Genomic DNA, 19,928 nt, shown 5'->3' on the forward strand with positions numbered 1-19,928 from the left:
TGTCAAGGTTAAAACAATTATTACAGCCACCTGATAGGTGTGTTGTAACTCATTGCGGCCTTCATTTATATTTCCCTTAATAAGACCAGTGCTATTTTTCTTGTGCTTATTTGTCATGTGTGTATATCTCCTTTGGCGACAAATCTGTTCAAATCTTTTGCGTTTTTAATGGGGTTATGTAAAATTAAATTTAAATTAAGATTACACAAATTTGCTGTGAAAGAAGCCAGCCTCAAAAAGTTGCACACCGTATAATTCTATTTACATTGAGCTTTTAGAGTACTTTACATATTTTGGATACAAGTTCTTTGTCAAATACATGATTTCTAAATATTTTCTCCCAGTTTGTAGCGAATCTTTTTATTCTCTTCAGATATACAGGCTGGGTGCATGTATCCAAATTTGTATTCAAATCTTAGTGTAGGCCCAGCACAGTGGCTCATGCCTGTAATCCCAGCATTTTGGGAGGCTGGGGTGGGAGGACTGCTTCAGCTCAGGAGTTTGAGACCAGCATGGGCAACATAGTGAGACCCCACCTCTATCAAAAGTAAAAATCAGCTGGGCATGGTGGTACGCGCCTGTAGTCCCAGCTACTTGGGAGGCTGAGGCAGAAGGATCACTTGAGCCCAGGAGGATGAGGCTGCAGTGAGCTGTGATTGCACCACTGCATTCTAGCCTGGGCAATACAGCAAGACCCTGTCTCAAAAAAAAAAAAAAAAAAAAAGGTGACATTGACAGAACAAACATTTTTAGTTTTGGTGAACTCTATCAAGTTTTTCTTCTGCAGATTGTGTTTTTGATGTCATATCTAAGAATCCAAGGTCACAAGAGTTTATGTTTCTTGTAAAAATTTTATAGTTTTATATTTTACTTGCAGATCTATAATCAATGTTGGGTTTTCATATAAGATGTGTAAGAATTTAATAAAATTTTTATATGTGAATTGTGTATAAGATCTGAGGTTTAAGTGAAGTTCATTTTTTACATATGAATGTTCAAATGTTTCAACACTGATTGTTGAAAATACTTCCCTTAATCCATTGAACTGTCTTTGCACCTTTGACAAAAATCATTTGGTTGGGTCTAGATTATTCATTCATCCATGCATCTATTTCTTTGCCAATACCATTTTGTCTTGATTGCTGTAACTTTATAGTAAGTTTTAAAACTAGTGGTAGTAAGACTCTTCCAACTTAATTCTTTTTCAAAAGTATTTGAACTGTTCTAGTTCCTTTGCCTTTCCCTATACATTTTAGAAGCAGCTTTTTTATACCAATAAAAATAATGCTATGATTTTGATAGGAATGGCAATAAACCTATATAGGTCAGCTTGGGGAGAAGTAACATCTTTACTATATTAAATCTTCTGATCAATGAACACAGCTGTCTCTCCATTTATTTAGCTTTTCACTGATTTCTTTCATAAGTAATTTTGTAGTTTTCACCACTCAAATCCTGCACGTTTTGTTAGATTTATATCTAAGTATTTCATATTCTGTGGGGGGAGATAGTATACACGAAATGGTTGTAAAATTTCAGATTCCAACTCTTCATTGATAGTACATTGAACAGTGATGGATTTTGTTTTTGTCCTGTGTCCTGTGACTTTTCTAAATTCACTTATTGATTCCATGAGCTTCTTTTGGTAGAGTCCTGGGGACTTTCTATATAGACAATTGTCATCTATAAGTAGAAATTTATTTATTTATTTATTTACATTGGTTTATTTTGAGACAAGGTCTCATTCTGTCACCAGGCTGGAGTGCAGTGGCAGGATCACGGCTCACTGCAGCCTCAACCTCCCCAAGCTCAGGTGATCCTCCCACCTCAGCCTCCCGAGTGGCTGGGATTACAGGCACACACCACCATACTCAGCTAATTTTTTTTTTTTTTTTTTGAGACAGAGTCTCACTCTGTCGGCCAGGCTGGAGTGCAGAAGCACAATCTCAGCTCACTGCAACCTCTGTCTACCAGGTTCAAGCAATTCTCCTGCCTCAGCCTCCCGAGTAGCTGGGATTACAGGCATGTGCCAACACGCCTGGCTAATTTTTTTTTATTTTTATTAGAGACGGAGTTTCACCATGTTGTCCAGGCTGGTCTCGAACTCCCGGGCTCAAGAGATCTGCCTGCCTCAGCCTCCCAAAGTGCTGGGATTACAGGTGTAAGCCACCACACCTGGCCAATTGGAAATATTTTTATTTCTTCCTTTCTAATCTAGATGATTTTACTTATTTTTCTTGTATCTTTGCTCTTGCAACCAGAGGATGTTTAATAGAAGTGGGGAGGGTGGAAAAATCTTACCTTGTTCCTGATCTTAGTGGAGAGCTTTTAGACTTTCACCATGAAGTATAATATCAGCTCAAGTTTTTGTAGATGTCTTTTTTCAGGGTAAGGAAGTTCCCTTCTATTCCCAGTTTGCTGAGAGTTTTTGTCATGAATGGATGCTGAATTTTATCAAATGCTTTTTTTAAATCAATTGATAAGATGATGTACATTTTCCTCTTTAGTTTATTAAGATGATGGGTTATATGGATTGATTTTTTGGGGGGAATATTGAGCCAGCCTTACATTGTTGGGACAAACCCTATAATCTCATTTTATATCGTTGTTACATTTGGACTTTACTATGGGTATGCATTACTTTCATAAGAAGCTTAAATTTTAAAGAAATATACATACCTGATTCCATTTTCTCCTTTTTCTGGCTTCTGGTTAAGACCATCCTCTACCTGAGAGAGGAAACAGTAATATAAAAATATTTTCAAAATAATATTCATTAGAATGAGTTCAGATGAATATTTCAGTCTTTGAGAAGGTGGTATTGACACTTATCCTAGGACCTAAGGACATGGTTACATTAGAAGGGCTCTGGAGGCTGGGCACAGTAGCTCATGCCTGTAATCCCAGCACTTTGGGAGGCTAAGGGAGGAGGATCACCTGAGCTTAGGAGTTTGAGACCAGACTGGGAGACATAGTGAGACCTTGTCTCTATTAGAAATTAGCCAGGTGTCAAAGCACACTTGTAGTTCTAGCTACTCTGGAAGCTGAGGTGGGAAGGAGAATCATTTGTTGAAAATGATTCTTGAGTCTGTGACGTCGAGGCTGCAGTGAACTGTGATCCTGCCACTGCACTCCAGATGGGGCAACAGGGGGAGATCCTGTCTCAAAAAAAAAAAAAAAAAAAAAAAAAAGAGGGTTTCTGGGCCAGGTGTGGTGGTTCATGCCTGAAATCCCAGAGTTTGGAAGGATCTCTTGGGGCCGAGAGTTTGAGACCAGCCAGGCAGCATAGTAAGATCCTGTTGAAAGTGAAAGAAAGAAAGGAAGAAAGAGAAAGAGCAAAAGAATGGATGGATGGACGGACAGAAGGAAGGAAGGAAGAAAGGAAGGAAGGGAGGGAGGGAGAGAAGGAAGGAAAGGCAGAAGAAAAGAAGAGAGAAAAGAAAGGAAGGAAGAAGAAAGAAGAAGGGTTCCATTTCTTCAGCCTTGATTTTCTTTAAAGCTAACATGAGCCTCTACAATTTTTGATCATTGGTTGCCGGTGCTTCCACAGAACACTACTCTCCAAAACTTTGGAACAAGCCACTCAGCAGCTCCCTAATTAAGCAAATGACCAAGAGTCTTAATTCCATATTGCAGTTCCCTAGAAGCTCACTTAAATGCACTTTACAGAATGCCCACAACTCTACAACTCTTTCATTTAGTTCAACTATACCTTCATAGCTGCTGCTTTTTTTTTTTTTTTTTTTTTTTTTTTTTGAGACAGGGTCTTGCTCTGTCACCCAGGCTGGAGCACATTGGCATGAACGTGGCTCGCTGCAGCCTCTACCTCCTGGGCTCAAGCAATCCTCGCACCCTAACCACCCAAGTAGCTGGGACGACAGGCATGCACCACCATACTCAGCTAATTTTTAAAATTTTTGTAGAGACAGGGGTCTTACTATGTTGTCCAGGCTAGATTTCATAGGTTTTTATGTGCAAATGACATATTTAGATCTCTGTATTTTCTCATCAAATATTTTGTATGTATAGTATTTTATGGCTTTTACCTGGTAGGCTTATTATACTTTTTCAGAGACTGCTCTAATTTTCTGACTAGTGCAAATTTTTAAATTCAGTGCAATTAATTATATATTTTAAACTATCTGAAAAAGTCCCTGATAATTCACATATGTACTCTGTGTGACTTCTGTACACATATGCACGCACATTCGTGCACAGACCCAATACAATGTCCAGAAGTTGTCTTTTTAGAAATTTCAATTAATATTAACTTTTCCTATCCACCAGTCATACTTTTATTGGAAGTCTGACGGGTGTTCTTGAAGTCTTGTGTTCCAGAAGAAGGAAGAAATTGAGGATGATCTAATATAACACTATATGGGAGTAAAACAAAGTCACACCATAAAAATTTTGGCCTCCAGTATCACAAACAGCAAAGAGTCAGCTGTAGGTGTTCACACACTTACCACCTGGTAGTGATTGGGGGCCCACACTAGAAGCGTGTGGCGCTGGCCCTGCTTGAAGTCGTCAGTTACGGCAGTAACTGGTGATCCAGGAGAAGAAATGTTTATACTTGTCAGTTTGTTTACATCAAAAGTCATAAACGCATTTGTCTATAGAGGGAGGCAAAGAGGCATAGTTAATATCACAGAGTCTCAGCACTATGCAACTGAACACTGGAACAGCAGTTATCTGATATTCCCCATTTCCAAATTCATGTTCATAGATACCAAAAAATGCCTGTGGGGAGTTGGCATTTATTTGCCTCAGTTTCCCACCCACCCTTACAGACTCCATCATGAAGTTTTTAGTACCACCACAGGAACCATACTTTTCACCAAGCATCTTACTTTTATTTTGCTTTTATAAAAATAAATACTATGAGAATAATTTCTATTGTTAGGCAAAGAACAGCACCAGGGCAAAAGCAACAGCCCTGGTGAAAATCAATACTGGGCTGCTCCAAGCATTAGGAATCGGGCTTTTTGTTTTTACTTTCAAGATTATTAGTTTGGCAAGGTCTAAGGCTGTGGTGCTCAACCATGGCTAAACAGGAACGAGACTGGCTAAATCTCAACATCTCTGGGGCTAGGGCTGGCCACGGTGGCTCATGCCTGTAATCCCAGCACTTCGGGAGGCTGAGGCAGGCCAATCTCTTGAGGTCAGGAGTTCGAGACCAGCCTGGCCAACGTGGCAAAACCCTGTCTCTACTAAAAATACAAAAATTAGCTGGGCGTGGTGGCACGCACCTGTAATCCCAGCTACTTGGGAGGCTGAGGCAGAAGAAATGCTTGAACATTTGTGGAGGCGGAGGCTGCAGTGAGCCAAGATTTTGCCACTGCACTCCAGCCTGGGTGACAGAGTGACAGAGCAAGACTCCATCTAAAAAAAAAAAAAAAAAAATCTGCATTTTAACGAGCTCCCTTGGTGATCTGCATACACAACACACAACATAGTGTGGAGAACACTGGTTTAGAATATAGCCAACATGAGATCAAGATCCTTAGTTCACTTCTGGGCTGGCCTTGGCATTTAAACAAGGACCAAGAAAATCAGCTTCTCTAAATCCTATTATAACGGGGTCAGAAGATGAAAAAGAAGGCAGCATTTCCTTCTACTTACTTGAGACATTGGGTCAAGTGTCACCATCTCTCCAGGAAGAGATATATTCATGGTATTGTTTCCTATATTCAAAACTTTAATTTGGACTTCGTTTCCTTTGGGGAAGACTGGAAGAGTTTTCTGAGCAAAATAAAAGAAAATTGGCAGTGGGGTCTTCAATACAACATGGAAAGTCATCTTAACCCTGACAAGGGGGCGCTTTCCCCCAGCTGTGAAAAGCTGTGCTGGCTGAGACATGCCAGGTGTCTCCCAGTAAGCGGCCAATCACAGACCTTGTGGCACCCACAGAAATGACTTTTGCAGGGAATATTGAAGTGATATGGTTTGGCTGTGTCCCCACCCAAATCTCATCTCCAATTGTAGATCCCATCATTCCCGGGTGTTGCGGGAGGGAATCAGTGGAGATAACTGAATCATGGGGGTGGTTTCCCCCGTACTGTTCTTGTGGTAGTGAGTAAGACTCACGAGATCTGATGGTTTTATAAGGGAAAACCCCTTTCGCTTGGTTCTCACTCTCTTTTTGCCTGCAGCCATGCAAGATGTGCCTTTCACCTTCTGCCATGATTGTGAGGCTTCCCCAGCCATGTGGAACTGTGAGTCCATTAAACCTCTTTTTCTTTGTAAATTACCCAGTCTTGGGTATGTCTTTATCAGCAGCGTTGAGAATGGACTAACACATGAACGAGTCAGAAAGACGCTGCTCTTAGTCTTATCTAGCCACTTCCAGGCCACGGGCTGCCAGGATATGAAGCCAAATATCTGAGGGCTCCGAGTCACTATAACCTAAACAAATATCCCTCTTGTCATGACACCTGAGATCTACCGTCACCCGACTCCAGTGTTCTCCTGTAAGTCTGGACGCCCAGTCCCCAGCCCTAGACGCAGCAGTGTACACATCTCACAAATGCCTGATGCTCTCCTGCCTCCATACCTTTGTTCAGAGTTTTTGTCTTTTTTCTACAATGCCCTCTTTTAAAACCCAGTGTCACTGAAGCAATCTGTGTCCACCTTAGCCCACAATTCATCTTCCACAAAGCTAGCTATGTCCAAGAGGAGCATGAGTACCGCCATGTCCATGGCGGCACTGTTCGCAATAGCCAAAAGGTGCAGGTAGCCCAAGTGCCTGTGGAGGGTGAATGGATGAACAATGTGGTGTATACACACAATGGGATTAGTATTCAGTTTACAAAGGAAGGAAATTCTGACACAGTCTGCAACAGGAGGAACCTTGAAGACAATATGCTCAGTGAAATTAGCCAGTCACAAAAGGACAAATACCATATAATGCCACTCATAGGAGGTGCTAGGGTAGTCAGATTCATACAGTCGGAAAGTAGAATGGGGGTTGATGGGGCTAGGGAAATGGGAAATGGGAGTTGTTTAATGGGTACAGAAGTTCAGTTTTTTAAGATGAAGAGTTCTGGAGGTTGACTGCCCAACAATGGAAAGGTACTTAACGCTACTGAACTGTACACTTTAAAACGGTTAATACATGACTGGGCATGGGGGTTCATGCCTGTAATCCCAGGACTTTGGGAAGCTGAGGTGGGAGGATTGATTACCAGCCTGAGCAACATAGGGGAACCCCGGCTCTACAAAAAAATTTTAATAAATTAGTTGACTGTGGTGGTGCATGCCCACAGTCCTAGCTACTCAGGAGGCTGAGGTGGGAGGATTGCTTGAGCCCAGGAGGTTGTGGCTGCAGTGAGCATGATTGCACCACTGCACTCCAGCAGCCTAGGCGACAGAGTGAAACCCTGTTTTAAAAAATTTTTTAAAAAAGAATATGGTAAATGTTATATATATATATTTACCACAATTAGTTTTTTTTTTAATTTAAAGATATTAAAAGAGCTGCTCTGCCTATGGAGTAGCCAGTCTTTATTCCTCTACTTTCTTAATAAACTTGCTTTCACTTAAAAATATAAACAAAGATATTAAAAGAGAGAGAGGGGGGAGGGAAGAAACGAGAGAAAGACAGAGAGAGAGAGAGGCAAATAGAGGGAGGAAGTGGTGGGGGATGGTGGGGAGTGGGAAGAGACTCTTACCCACCACATAGCCCTGTTTCTAGGAGCTTATCTCAGACTACCAGCATTAGGAGTCTAGTTTAGCCCACTGCGAGTCCAACAGATGTGTGGATTAACTTAGAAACCAATCCTTTTTACAAACACTAGAATTCAAAATACATTCTCACACCAAAAAGACCATTTATACACATTTGAAGTGATGCTTGTTTGTAAGTGATGAACTTCTTTTAACCAGATCCCCTGGGAGTTCAGATTGTGAAGGAACACGTTCTGTGAACTTCTTGTCCATTATAAAAACTGTATTATAAATGCAAGCTACTTATGTAAGCCTTTTTCCCCTACTGAAGCCCACCCACTTTACCCTCACACCCATGGTGCCTCCCACTGCCCACAGCTCCAGGGCTCAGTTTACAGAGAAAGACTTTGGCCTCCCCTAATCCCCTTCATCCTGAAGAAAGAAGATTCTGAACGCTCTACCTACATCCACCAGGAAAGGACATGGGAGAACCAGGGGACAACTCACATCGATTTCCACCTGCACGATGGCAGCCACCACAAAGGCCATGGAGGCCAGGAACATGCCAACTGTCATCTTCTTCAAGGAGCTGATGGGACAAGAGAAGAGTGACTCTCAACCAGTCTCACAAAGATGAGCTAAGTTAAACCCCCACCCCCATCATCCCCCCAACAAAACTAAATTCCCTCCAAAAACATGGGCTTGAAAGCACCTCTCCCCCTCTTGGTCATGGATTCATGAGGATTCAAGGAGGATAAGTGGAATATAGCTTCTTGTTTGCTTATTTACTTTTTTTTTTTTTTTTTTTTTTTTGAGACAGAGTCTCTTTCTGTCACCCTGGCTGGAGTGCAGTGTCACAATCTCAGCTCACTGCAACCTCTGCCTCCCAGGTTCAAGCAAGTCTCATGCCTCAGCCTCCAGAGTAGCTGGGATTACAGGTGAGTGCCACCACACCCAGCTAATTTTTTGTATTTTTAGTAGAGATGGGGATTTGCCATGTTGGCCAGGCTGGTCTCGAGCTCCTGACCTCAAACGGTCTGCCTGCCTTGGCCTCCCAAAGTGCTGGAATTACAGGCGTGAGCCACTGTGTCTGGCCTGTATATTTACATTAATTTCTAGAAACTATAGTTCAGGTGATCCTCCAGATTACAATGACCATTCCTATCAGCTGCGTAGAGAAGAGAGCCTTGATTAAAGGCCTTTTCAGGCTGTCACTCACAGCATTTTTATTTTAAAGAACATTTTCAGAAACATCAGCACACGAACATTTGTTTTCTTCATTCTTCAAAACCCTACCCTCTAGGCGGGGTTGCAGGAAGGGCTGCAGGCTGAGCGCAGCCCATCTGCAAAGCCCTGGGACCAAGGGAGCTTCAACCAACCCAACCCACCCATCACCTACGTGAAATTGAAGCCACATTTTGCAATGAGAGGGTAGAGCACAGCATCGAAGATCGGGACCATGATCACAATCAGGATGGCATTCACGGTCTGCAGAGGAAGTGGAGGAGAAAGGTAAGCTTGTCTCAAAGACGACTCTGATCCCTGAAAGCAACTTACATGTCTTCTACCTGCATCTGATCAGGCTGAATTTCAAGAGCTCCCTAAAAAGAGAGGAAAACAACCTCATTGAGAAATGTCATGAAAGGGAAGAAGAAAGGGGACAAAGAAACCAACACAAAGGAGTCAAACTTACGATTTTCCCGGACATAGTTGTTGCCTGCAGTGTCCACCTGGAGCCCTTAAAAAGGAATAAATTTGCTGTATTATTTGGGGATGTGGGTTTTTAAAATTTTACAAGTCAATAGTGAGTCTTTTCCAAATCAGGAATGAGGTCTGACACGTTATGGGATTTGAAGTTGTTTTAAACATCAAGTTAATCTCCCAGCTCTATTATAACAGTAGGTCAAAAGAAACAGGTTGCATTTCTAGTGTACGAGTGAACACAATATGGAGTGCTCCAACCCCTCCTGAAGCTGCACAAAGCACTACCCTGAGATGAAGCTATCCCTAGGAAATACAAAAATGCATTTCTGAGGCTCGTTGGAAAGCATGGCGTCGTCTGCAAGGTGAAAGCAGCTGTGTACATTGCGGATGGTCCATATTCACTGCCATCCAAGATTCAAAAATATTATTGTTAACAGCCATTTTGACAGTCTAGGCTGACCCCAACTAGATCTCCATCAAGAGAGTGGTGGATTTACACCTGGGCAGCCCCTTTACAGTCAACCTATTTCACAGTGAAAGAGGACCCAGGACAGGTAAATATGATTATGTCCATGGAAGACTAAACATGTAAATGCTTCCGTGTGAATCCATCAACTCCACTAGAAAGACATCATAGAAAGTCAGGAAATTGGCCAGGTGCAGTGGCTCGTACCTATAATCCCAGCGCTTTGGGAGGCCGAGGTGTGTGGATCACCTGAGGTTAGGAGTTCGAGACCAGCCCGGTCAACACAGCAAAACCCCATCTCTACTAAAAATTAGCCAGGTGTGGTGGCAGGTGCCTGTAATCTCAGCTGCTCGGGAGGCAGAGGCAGGAGAAACGCTTGAACTTGGGAAGTGGAGGTTGTAGTGAGCCAAGATCGTGCCACTGTACTCCAGCTTGGGTGACAGAGTGAGACTCTGTCTCAAAAAAAAAAGAAATCTACCCCCGTTTGAGTTCTTCATACAGGCCAGTCACTGAGTACCTTATGGATGTTCTCACGCTGGACCCTCACAGCCTTGAGGAGGGTGATTAGCACGCTTTGGGAAGTGTTAAGAGTTATTACGGCCACTCAAGTCTCACAGCTACCAGGTGAGGAGTGTGTTTCCAGAGCAAGCCTCATTCCAGGGACCAGCTCCTGTCCGCATGCAGCTCGGCCTCCCGGGTCCGTCTGACACATCTCAAACTCCTACTTTCAAATGAGGAGATGAATGTGTACACTCACATTTCTCCCAAGCAATGCTTTATCCCTATCATCATCCTCCCTGCTCAAACCACATGTGTTCACAAGTTTTTTTTAACTCCAGTTTCTAAGAGAAACAATATCTATTTTTTTGTTCTTAAACCAGGATTGATCTTTAAAAAAGAAACACTATCTGATTACTTTGGTTACTGAGCCCCATGCACTGAGTTGTCTAACATGATTGTGAAAAATTCCTGGGTATGTGTCTTAGGGCTGTGGTAGAAAGAGACAACAGGTCACCTGCCGGGTTCTAGGTCCCTGCTCGGAGAGGAGTCATTCTCCACCCCAGGGTGGTACTTCTAGCCCAAGCATTCCATCTTACAGTGGAAGAGATCAAGTCCTTCTCCATTTACGTATGGACTCCATAAAAGGCAGTGTATCTTGTTACCATGCTGTATTAGTAGGAAAACAAACTCTTGACTCTCAGCTTTGATTGGAAGGGTCCTGGATGAAATCTTTCCCGACGCTACTTGACTTGACCTCATCCAGTTGTCTTCGTTGTTTAGCAACAGAAGTGTGGATAGAACCACCTAGAATTGCTTTTGTTTTTGTTTTGTTTTGTTTTTTACAATAAACTCAATGTGATCTAACAATTAAACAGGTGAAATATAAATGAGAAACTGGAAGAGAGCTTTTTAGGTGTGAAATATAAAGTGAGCCTTGGTACCTGGCAGTGCGGGATGTACGCTTGCTCAGTGGAGAGGAGCGGAAGCAGAGTTTCACATTACCTGCTGGTCAAACAAGGCCCAGAACATTGGGAGTGGAATATACAGGAACATCACCCTCGTAACCATCTTAATTTGGGAGATAAGCCGCTCCTGTAGTTGGAGTGGGGAAGGGACAAATCAGCCACACCCTGTGTCCTGTGCCACTCACGGCTTACAGGTGCTGCTGATGTCAGTGGAGACACAGGTATTTGCATCTAGAGACAAGCTGGGAGGTGATTAATCCAAAACATACTGCCACAGTTTTCTTTAGAAAATCGAAAACGTCTAAACTATTTAAAATATGAGTGAAAACATCTATTTAGGAGGTCAATTATGTGAACTTACTAAATGTAAATCCCACCACCGCAGTCACCACCGCTTGACTCTCCTATATTCAAACTAAGGTTATGTGATCCCAATTACATATAATTAACGCCAGATTATACCAGATGAAAAACTATGAAAAGGTAGTATTATTTCCAGGTCTATTTGTCAAGTTCTTTCAATTAAAAACATGCACTCATGAATAGTTTTATTTAATATGCTATAAAGGTTCAGAAGGTATCACTGATCATTTTGTCCATGTAACCTTAATCCGAATTGAGATTTTGGGTGTTCACTTCCTGGGGGATTCAGGGTCATTGTAGCAATGACAGTTACTTACATCGTATTTCTCTTTAGCCCAGTCCAGCCAGTGCTCCCTCTTGGGAAATGCCTTACTCCGGTGCCTAAATCTATTCTTGATGGCAAACTGAAGGAAGGAAGAAAAATCAAATTTCCAAATAGGACCAACAACTTTATCAGGGAAGCACATTTCAATTAAACTAACTTTAGTAGAAAAATATACTTGTGAGGAAAGCAAAAGATACCATTGTATCTACTAGTATATGAGCACTTATTTCTATTAATAGTCTCTTTCCAACTAAGAGCATTTGAGTTGCGGTGAACAGAATTAAGCCGCGTCTACTTTACTTTCTAGAGCCTCTAGAGAAGCACGCCCAATAGAAATAGAACACGTGTTTGCAGTTTCAGTTTTCTAGTAGCCAGCTTAAAAAGTGAAACAGGTGAAATTCATTATACATTTATATAACATGATAAACCCCACTATGATTTTAATAGGTAATCAATATTTAAAAATTAATAAGAATTTTTACCTTCTTTCATATTGTCTTCAAAATCCAGAGAATATTTTACACTTATGACATAATCTCAGTTTGTTTGTTTTTGAGACAAGGTCTTGTTCTGTCGCCTAGGCTGGAATATAGTGGCACTGTCTTGGCTCACTGAGCCTTGACCTCCCAGGCTCAAGTGATCCTCTCAGCTCGGCCTCCCAAGTAGCTGGGACCATGGGTATGTACCACCACGCCTGGCTAATTTTTTGATTTTTTTTTTTTTTTGATGGAGACAGGGTTTTGCCATTTTGTCCAGGCTGGTCTCAAACTCCTGAGCTCAGGTGATCCACTCGCCTCAGCCTCCCAAAGTGCTGGGGTGGCAAGAGCCACCATGCCCGGCCAGCATATCTCAATTTGGATGCTAGATTTTTATTAGAAATACTTGATCTGTATTTAGGTTTTATAAAGTTTGTGTTTGAAAAACCAGATTTACACACTAAGTTGTTTCAAACATACTTAAAAGCCTTCCAATAACTGAACTGAGTATTAGTTTTTAAGAGTAAGAACACACTACAGAGAAATACATTTATTAAAAAAATTAAGGCTATAGGGAAACATTTTAAGATATAATAACACAGGTCAGAAAAATACGATGGCCCACCCATCATAAAATTAGGGGCCACTAAGATTCCTTGTTAATGTTGTTTAGGAAAAAGGCCTTTGGGAAGAGCAAAGTGCATTTGCAATGACACAGCAAGAGGTGAGGCTAGTGGAGGCTGGAGGCATGAGTGTGATGGAAAGGCAGTAAGTTGGCCAGGCGCGGTGGCTCACACCTGTAATCCCAGCACTTCAGGAGGCTGAGGTGAGCGGATCACTTGAGACCAGGAGTTCAAGACCATCCTAGCCAACATAGCAAAACCCCATCTCTACTAAAAATACAAAAATTAGCTGGGCGTGGTAGTGTACGTCTATAGTCTCTGCTATTTGGGAGGCTGGGGCTGAGGCAGGAGAATTGCTTGAATCTGGGAAATGGAGGTTGCAGTGAGCCGAGATCATGCTACTACACTCCAGCCTGGGTGTCAGAGTGAGACTCTGTCTCAAAAAGAAAAAAAAAAAAAGAAAAGAAAAGCAGTAAGTCAAAGCTACAGGCTGACTTTAGGATACTTCGCAATACAGTTCTCATGACTCTAAATAGCTTGAAGTTGTTCTTCTGGGTTTGAACTAAGTTGTCAATGACTTGTTAAGGAAGGACTTGGATGGGTAATTGGTAAGGTCCTCTCTTTGCTTGGAAAAAGCTTTTAGGTGGGAACAGGTTTAATGTTAGAAGGAAAGAGTATAGCTGCCCTTGAAGGGATTTTTTTGACAGGAAGAGGGCACATTTATTTCAAAAAGTGAAATACAACACAATACAACAATCTAATAGTACAGTACAATTGAAATATAATACAATAATCCCAGCACTTTGGGAGGCTGAGGTGGGCGGATCACCTGAGGTCAGGGGTTTGAGACCAGCCTGGCCAACATGGCAAACCCTGTCTCTACGGAAATAGAAAACTTAGCCAGGTGTGGTGGTGTGTGCCTGTAGTCCCAGCTACTTGGTAGGCCGAGGCAGGAGAATCGCTTGAACCAGGAGACAGAGGTTGCAGTGAGCTGAGCGTGCACCACTGCACTCCAGCCTGGGCAACAGAGCAAGACTCCATCTCAAAAAAAAAAAAAAAAAAGAAATGAAATATAATACAATAATCTAATGCAATAAGGCCAGGTAAGATAAAGTAAGTGATCTAAAATTATCTTAAGGCTGCCTTTTCATCCAAAAGATTCACACATGTGGTTTTTTTTTTTTAATAAATGACACATTTACCTCCAGTTATACAACATATACAGTATGTTCACTAAAAAAATGGGTATTGTATAAGAAAAAAATTATTTGATTCCATTATCTAAGGATTCCTACTGTCAACATTTATTTCCCACCCACAAATGTATGTGTATATGCATATACTATGGAGTGCTTATGGAAGAAACCATATTCTGCACATTCCTATCACCAAATATTCTTTAAAAACAAGACTGCTCCTGGCTGCATGCTATGCCAGAGATGAACTGTAAGTTCAGCACCATCTTCCTATTTGCAGCAATTTGTGGGCTTACATTTTTGCTATTATAAATATTACAATGATAATCTTTGTATGTGAGTCTGTGTTCACTTAAAAATTTTTTTTCTTACTCTAGTTTTGTTTTGTTTTGAGGTGGAGTCTCCCTCTGTCGCCCAGGCTGGAGTGCAATGGCGCAATCTCAGCTCACTGCAACCTCTGCCTCCCAGGTTCAAGCAATTCTCCTGCCTCAGCCTCCCAAGTAGCTGGGATTACAGGCACCCGCCACTATGCCTGGCTAATTTTTGTATTTTTAGTAGAGACAGGTTTCACCATGTTGGCCAGGCTGGCCTCGAACTCCTGATCTCAAGTGATCCGCCCGCCTCGACCTCCCAAAGTGTTGGGACTATGGGCGTGAGCCACAGTGCCTAGCCTATTTTCTTACTCTTAATTCTTGAAAGCAGCATGACTGACGGAAGCATCTGAACACCTGAGACTCTTGTTACACACCGCCAAATTGAGCCTCCCCATTTTTGATTCACTGCTCCCTGACAAACCTCAAGCACTGTTCTGCCATTTTGACAGATAAGGAGTCACTTTGATTTGCTTTTCTTTGACCAATGATCTTATTTTATAAGCTCAAGAGCCATTTCCATTCCTCCCTTATTACGTTCTGTTTGTGTCTTTTTCCATTTAGAAGAAACTGCAATTTATTGAAATAGTTAAGAACACTAAAAATATACTTAAAGGAAAGTCAAAGCTTAAATTTTAATTTAAAGGAAGTAGAAGGTTCTGAGGTGGTTAAATGGCCTTGAGAAAGAGCGGCTGAGATACTTACACAGATGCACTTGGCCACTTTACCCATGATGTTGCCCTGTGGCTTGAACTTCTTGTACATCCCACTGCCAAGGACAAACACAACTAGATAGGGCAGAAGAAGACACGTCAGCAAAGCATGTGCCCGAGCGACCTGTGGCCTAGAGAGATGCGCCTTTATTTGAGTTATAACTTTGTTTTGGGATAATGGAATTACTTATGGAATGGGTTTACCTTCCAACCTCACAGTTTAGAAAGTGCTTTTAACTCTCGCAATCCACAAAAACCTCTGAGTAACATTATGTTTGTGTTCTAAGATGCAAACTTTAAGCCTAATATCATCTACTTCCCATAACTTAAGGTAGCTCACGTACACCCACACAGCTATTTAAGCACAAGTTCTATCTCTATTTAAAGGGAGACAAAAGGAATCAGTACTTTCATATAACACATTAATGTACTATTCTACTAAGACAATAAATGGGGCCAGGCACGGTGCCTCAAGCCTGCAATCCCAGTACTTTGAGAGGCCAAGATGGGTGGATCACTTGAGGTCAGGAGTTTGAGAGCAGCCTGACCAACCTGGTGAAAACCCGTCTCTACTAAAAATACAAAAATTAGCTGGGTGTGGTGATGGGCACCTGTAATCCCAGCTACTCGGGAGGCTAAGGCAGGAGAATTGCTTGAATCCAGGAGGCGGAGGTTGCAGTGAAATGAGATCGTGTCACTGCACTCCAGTCTGGGTGACAGAGTGAAACTCCATATCAAAATAATAAAAATAAAAATAAATGGAGCTGTAATCTTCTGAATGCAGTGGGAAGAGAAACCTTTTTCTTTCTCTTTTTAATATTCAGGAAAAAAGAATTAATCTTAATCATATGTGGCAGAAATTTTTTCTGTGGTCACTGTACAGAAGCAGTTAAAATTAACTGCATCTGCAGCTACAGTTTTACAAAAGTTAGAAGCGCTTTTTCAATAAGGTCATTCTTCCACGGACCTTTTTGGCCAGTCATATTGTGAAAATAACTTAGAAAAAAACCATTCTGGGGCTGAGTGTGGCGGCTTATGTCTGTAATCCCAGCATTTTGGGAGGCCAAGGCAGGAGGAGCACTTGAGACCAGTAGTTCAAGAGCAGCCTGGGCAACATATCTCTATCATCTTACTAAAAAATTTTTAAAAATTTAAGGCATTGTTGCAAGAGTCTCTGAAAACATAGCCCATATACTAGGATTTCTGATTATCCAATACCACAGTTCAATAATTTAAAAACACTGATAGATAGCTTGAATTCTACTTATTTTTCTCAATTAAGAGGGTCTGAGATTTTTGACAGGTGCTAGCTCCAAGTATGTGCCTATACTATAGATGTTCTTTATAGCTGACGAAAGAGATGTTTACTAATATTCTTGCCCAATGTCAACCTTTCTGAATGCAGACATGGATGGTAAAGATGTCCAAGAGATTGAGTCTATGTTTTCTTTTACCACTAATATTTAATCTTTAAGCTTCTGATCAACTGAAACCTAATTCAAGCATAGGAATTTCTAGAGGTGGTGTTGACACATCGGATTTGGCCTGTTCTCAATTCCTCCAGAAGAAAAAGCATAATCTTTGATAGAGGAATGACTTGTACAGATGAAATAAGAATGTACCTAACGTGCTTAATACAGTGTCTGGTGTAAAACAAGACTTTTTGAAATGCTGTCTGTCTCCTGCCAAGAATGAGAGAGGAAGAGGTATCAATGAGCCTGGTAGGGCACGGTGGCAGTATGGGAAGAACCACGGAAGAAAAGAGACATTAAAAAGAGAATATTGAGCTCTCACCTAAATGAAAGGGGAAAGCTAAATTGCTACCCTGTGAGCAAAAGAGATTTAAAATGGTCCTATTCCACGCACTACTAAGATCTGAAAACAAAAATTGGAGAGAGAGACGTGATTGTCAGCTGAGCAAAGCTGATGACAACCTCATCTGAGTGGGAGAAGGGGCTCTGAAGAGTTGAGGTGGCCACTGGGCTGTTTTCTTTTTGCACCTTTCTTGGCCACCTTTCACATCCAACCATCCCATGTAGAAAACGCCACCTTTCCTAAAAGCCAATGCCAAGAACTAATGTGCCAATGAATGCCTCGAATAGACGTATATGTTCTATCCAGTGGGAAAGAATTCTAGTAGAAACATATGGGGAAGGGGTGATACTAGTTTGGTGCAAAAGTTATTGCGGTTTTTGCCATTACTTTTAATGGCAAGAGCTGCAATTACTTTTGCACCAACGTATTCGATTATGGAAATGTAGACGTTCACTGGATGTTTCAATGGCAACTGAACCAGGTTGCCATTTCTTCGAGCAAGCTATAGACAAGTACATGTTGACAAGAACAAAAGCTTTTAGCCTTGGGTTCAGCTAATCCGGCAGATTCTATCACCTTCATCTTTTTTTTTTTTTTTTTTCTTTTTGAGACAGGGTCTTGCTCTATCATCCAGGTTGCAGTGTTGTGGTGCAATCATGGTTCACTGCAGCCTCGACCTCCCAGGCTCAAGCAATCCTCCCACTTAAGCTTCCAGAGTAGCTGGGACTACAGGTGTAAGCCACAGCACCCAGCTAATTAAAAAAACAAATAAACAAAACAAACAAACAAAAACAACAACAAAAAAACCAGCCAGGCATGGTGTCTCATGCCTGTAATCCCAGCACTTTGGGAGGCTGAGGTGGGTGGACCACCTGAGGTCAGGTGTTCGAGACCAGCCTGGCCAGCATGGTGAAACCCTGTTGCTACTAAAAATACAAAAATTAGCTGCGCATGGTGGCGGGTGCCTGTAATCTCAACTACTTTGGAGGCTGAGGCAGGAGAATCACTTGAACCCAGGAGGCGGAGGTTGCAATGAGCTGAAATCACACCATTGCACTCCAGCCTGGGTGACAAGAGCAAGACTCTGTCTTTTTTTTTGTTTGTTTTAGAGGCAGGGTCTCTCTCTGTTGCCTAGGCTGGTCTTGAACTCCAGGCTGGTCTTGAACTCAAGGGATCCCCCTGCCTTGGCCTCCCAAAGTGCTGGGATTAGGGGCACGAGTGACCATGCTGGGCCTCTCTCACCTTCATCTTAATCTGCCTAAATAGTATTACACCTTTCAATGACCAACTCAGTTGGTTCCTTTTCTTGTAATCCTTTTTTTCATCCTATTCCCTCAGAACTGATGGCCAATCCTACTTTCTTTGAATACTTAGAGCGTGTTTAACATCTGATGCCAATTCTTCTCACTACTTTTTGTTGCCACTTGTTACATGCACTTTAAAAAAATTAGTCACAATCATTCATGTAGGGCCTGACCTGGTCCTAGGCTTCTGTTAATTCAACCGATTTCCACTTACTCAGGGCTACAGCCATGAGAGCAGCAGGAACCCCAAAGGCCAGTGGGTAACAAGCTTGTTTACTGTGAATTCCACATTGTTGAACTAGGGAGAAATGACAAGATCAAAATTATTATGGCATTGGTAATGAGGATATAGTTCCCATTTGTAAAGATCCCTCACTGATAATTACATATTGCTTTCACATACTGTTCTAGACATATCCATTTGCCTCACTGACATAATTGCCAGCTAAGCAAAGCAGCAGTGTAGCAGGAGGAGCAGGAGATGGAAACCAGTTCTAATCTCAGCCCCTAAATAGATGGGTGATCCTGGCTTGGCCAAAATCAGTGGCCCCCTCTTGGTTCTGTGGGTCTTCTTTGCGGGGGAGCTAAAGATGACCTGGATACACTAACTTGATTATATGGGACTCAGTAAATCAAAAGTAGACTGGTAAGTCAATATTATATGTTCCTGAATGCATGCCAATCAGGCAGCAATTCGAAGACCCAGGGCAGGGGTTGGCACACTTTTCTGTGAAGGGCCCAACAGTAAATATTTCAGGCTTTGTGAACCATTGGTCTCTGTCAACTACTCAACCCCACCTTTGCAGGGGAAATCAACTGTAGGCAATACATCAATGAATGCTCTTGCCCAGATTTCTGGATTTGGCCCATGGGCCACAGTTTGGCAACCTCTGACCAACAGCTATTTTAGCTTTGAAATCCCAGGATTTATATATATATATATATAAAATAAATAAAAATTATTAAAAAAGTAAGCCTTTGTTAGAAGTCATAGGGATTCCTGGAAACCCTTTCCACGGAATGCTGGAGACTCCAGGCATGATCTGATGCTATCAGGGTTTTGCTTTGGTTCAGCTATCTCACAATTCGGGAGAGAAAGAAGTTAACTAGCAGAAGTGACAGTCATGCAAATGTTTCCTGTTCCTGGCAAAAAATAATTTTCCCCCTATAAAGAATAGAAATTTGTTAGTCAAGCCTTTATTTGAACTGATTTGTTATCAACTAATTAACAAGTTACATAAAATTTTTGTCACATGTTCACTTTATATTTGTATGAGAGTCATGAATTTCCTTTTAACAAATTATCCTTTAACAGATTCTATAATTTAAACATGCACCCTCTAGTAGAGCCTAGAGGTGGGAGAGGTGAGTGAACAGGACGCAGGAATAAAAGCTGTTACATTTTTATACAAAACAAGTTGGAAAAAAACAAAAAATAAAA

General features: G+C 41.7%; 1 protein-coding gene across 1 annotated transcript in view; it reads right to left on the minus strand.

Annotated features, from left to right (window-relative positions):
- SLC15A1 (solute carrier family 15 member 1) overlaps nt 1-19,928 on the minus strand; it is a 69,940-nt gene that overhangs the window by 15,914 nt on the left and 34,098 nt on the right. The window contains exons 8-18 of the mRNA XM_003279210.3: nt 18,702-18,785; nt 15,361-15,443; nt 11,982-12,068; nt 11,339-11,428; nt 9,359-9,403; nt 9,234-9,266; nt 9,065-9,153; nt 8,173-8,254; nt 5,623-5,742; nt 4,463-4,613; nt 2,680-2,725 (exon numbers count right to left, since the gene is read on the minus strand). Of these exons, the coding sequence (XP_003279258.2) occupies nt 2,680-2,725; nt 4,463-4,613; nt 5,623-5,742; nt 8,173-8,254; nt 9,065-9,153; nt 9,234-9,266; nt 9,359-9,403; nt 11,339-11,428; nt 11,982-12,068; nt 15,361-15,443; nt 18,702-18,785 (910 nt within the window). The remainder of the gene's footprint in view (nt 1-2,679; nt 2,726-4,462; nt 4,614-5,622; nt 5,743-8,172; nt 8,255-9,064; nt 9,154-9,233; nt 9,267-9,358; nt 9,404-11,338; nt 11,429-11,981; nt 12,069-15,360; nt 15,444-18,701; nt 18,786-19,928) is intronic.

Source organism: Nomascus leucogenys, chromosome 5 (assembly GCF_006542625.1).
Source record: "Nomascus leucogenys isolate Asia chromosome 5, Asia_NLE_v1, whole genome shotgun sequence".
In the NCBI taxonomy this organism is placed as follows: Eukaryota; Metazoa; Chordata; class Mammalia; order Primates; family Hylobatidae; genus Nomascus; species Nomascus leucogenys.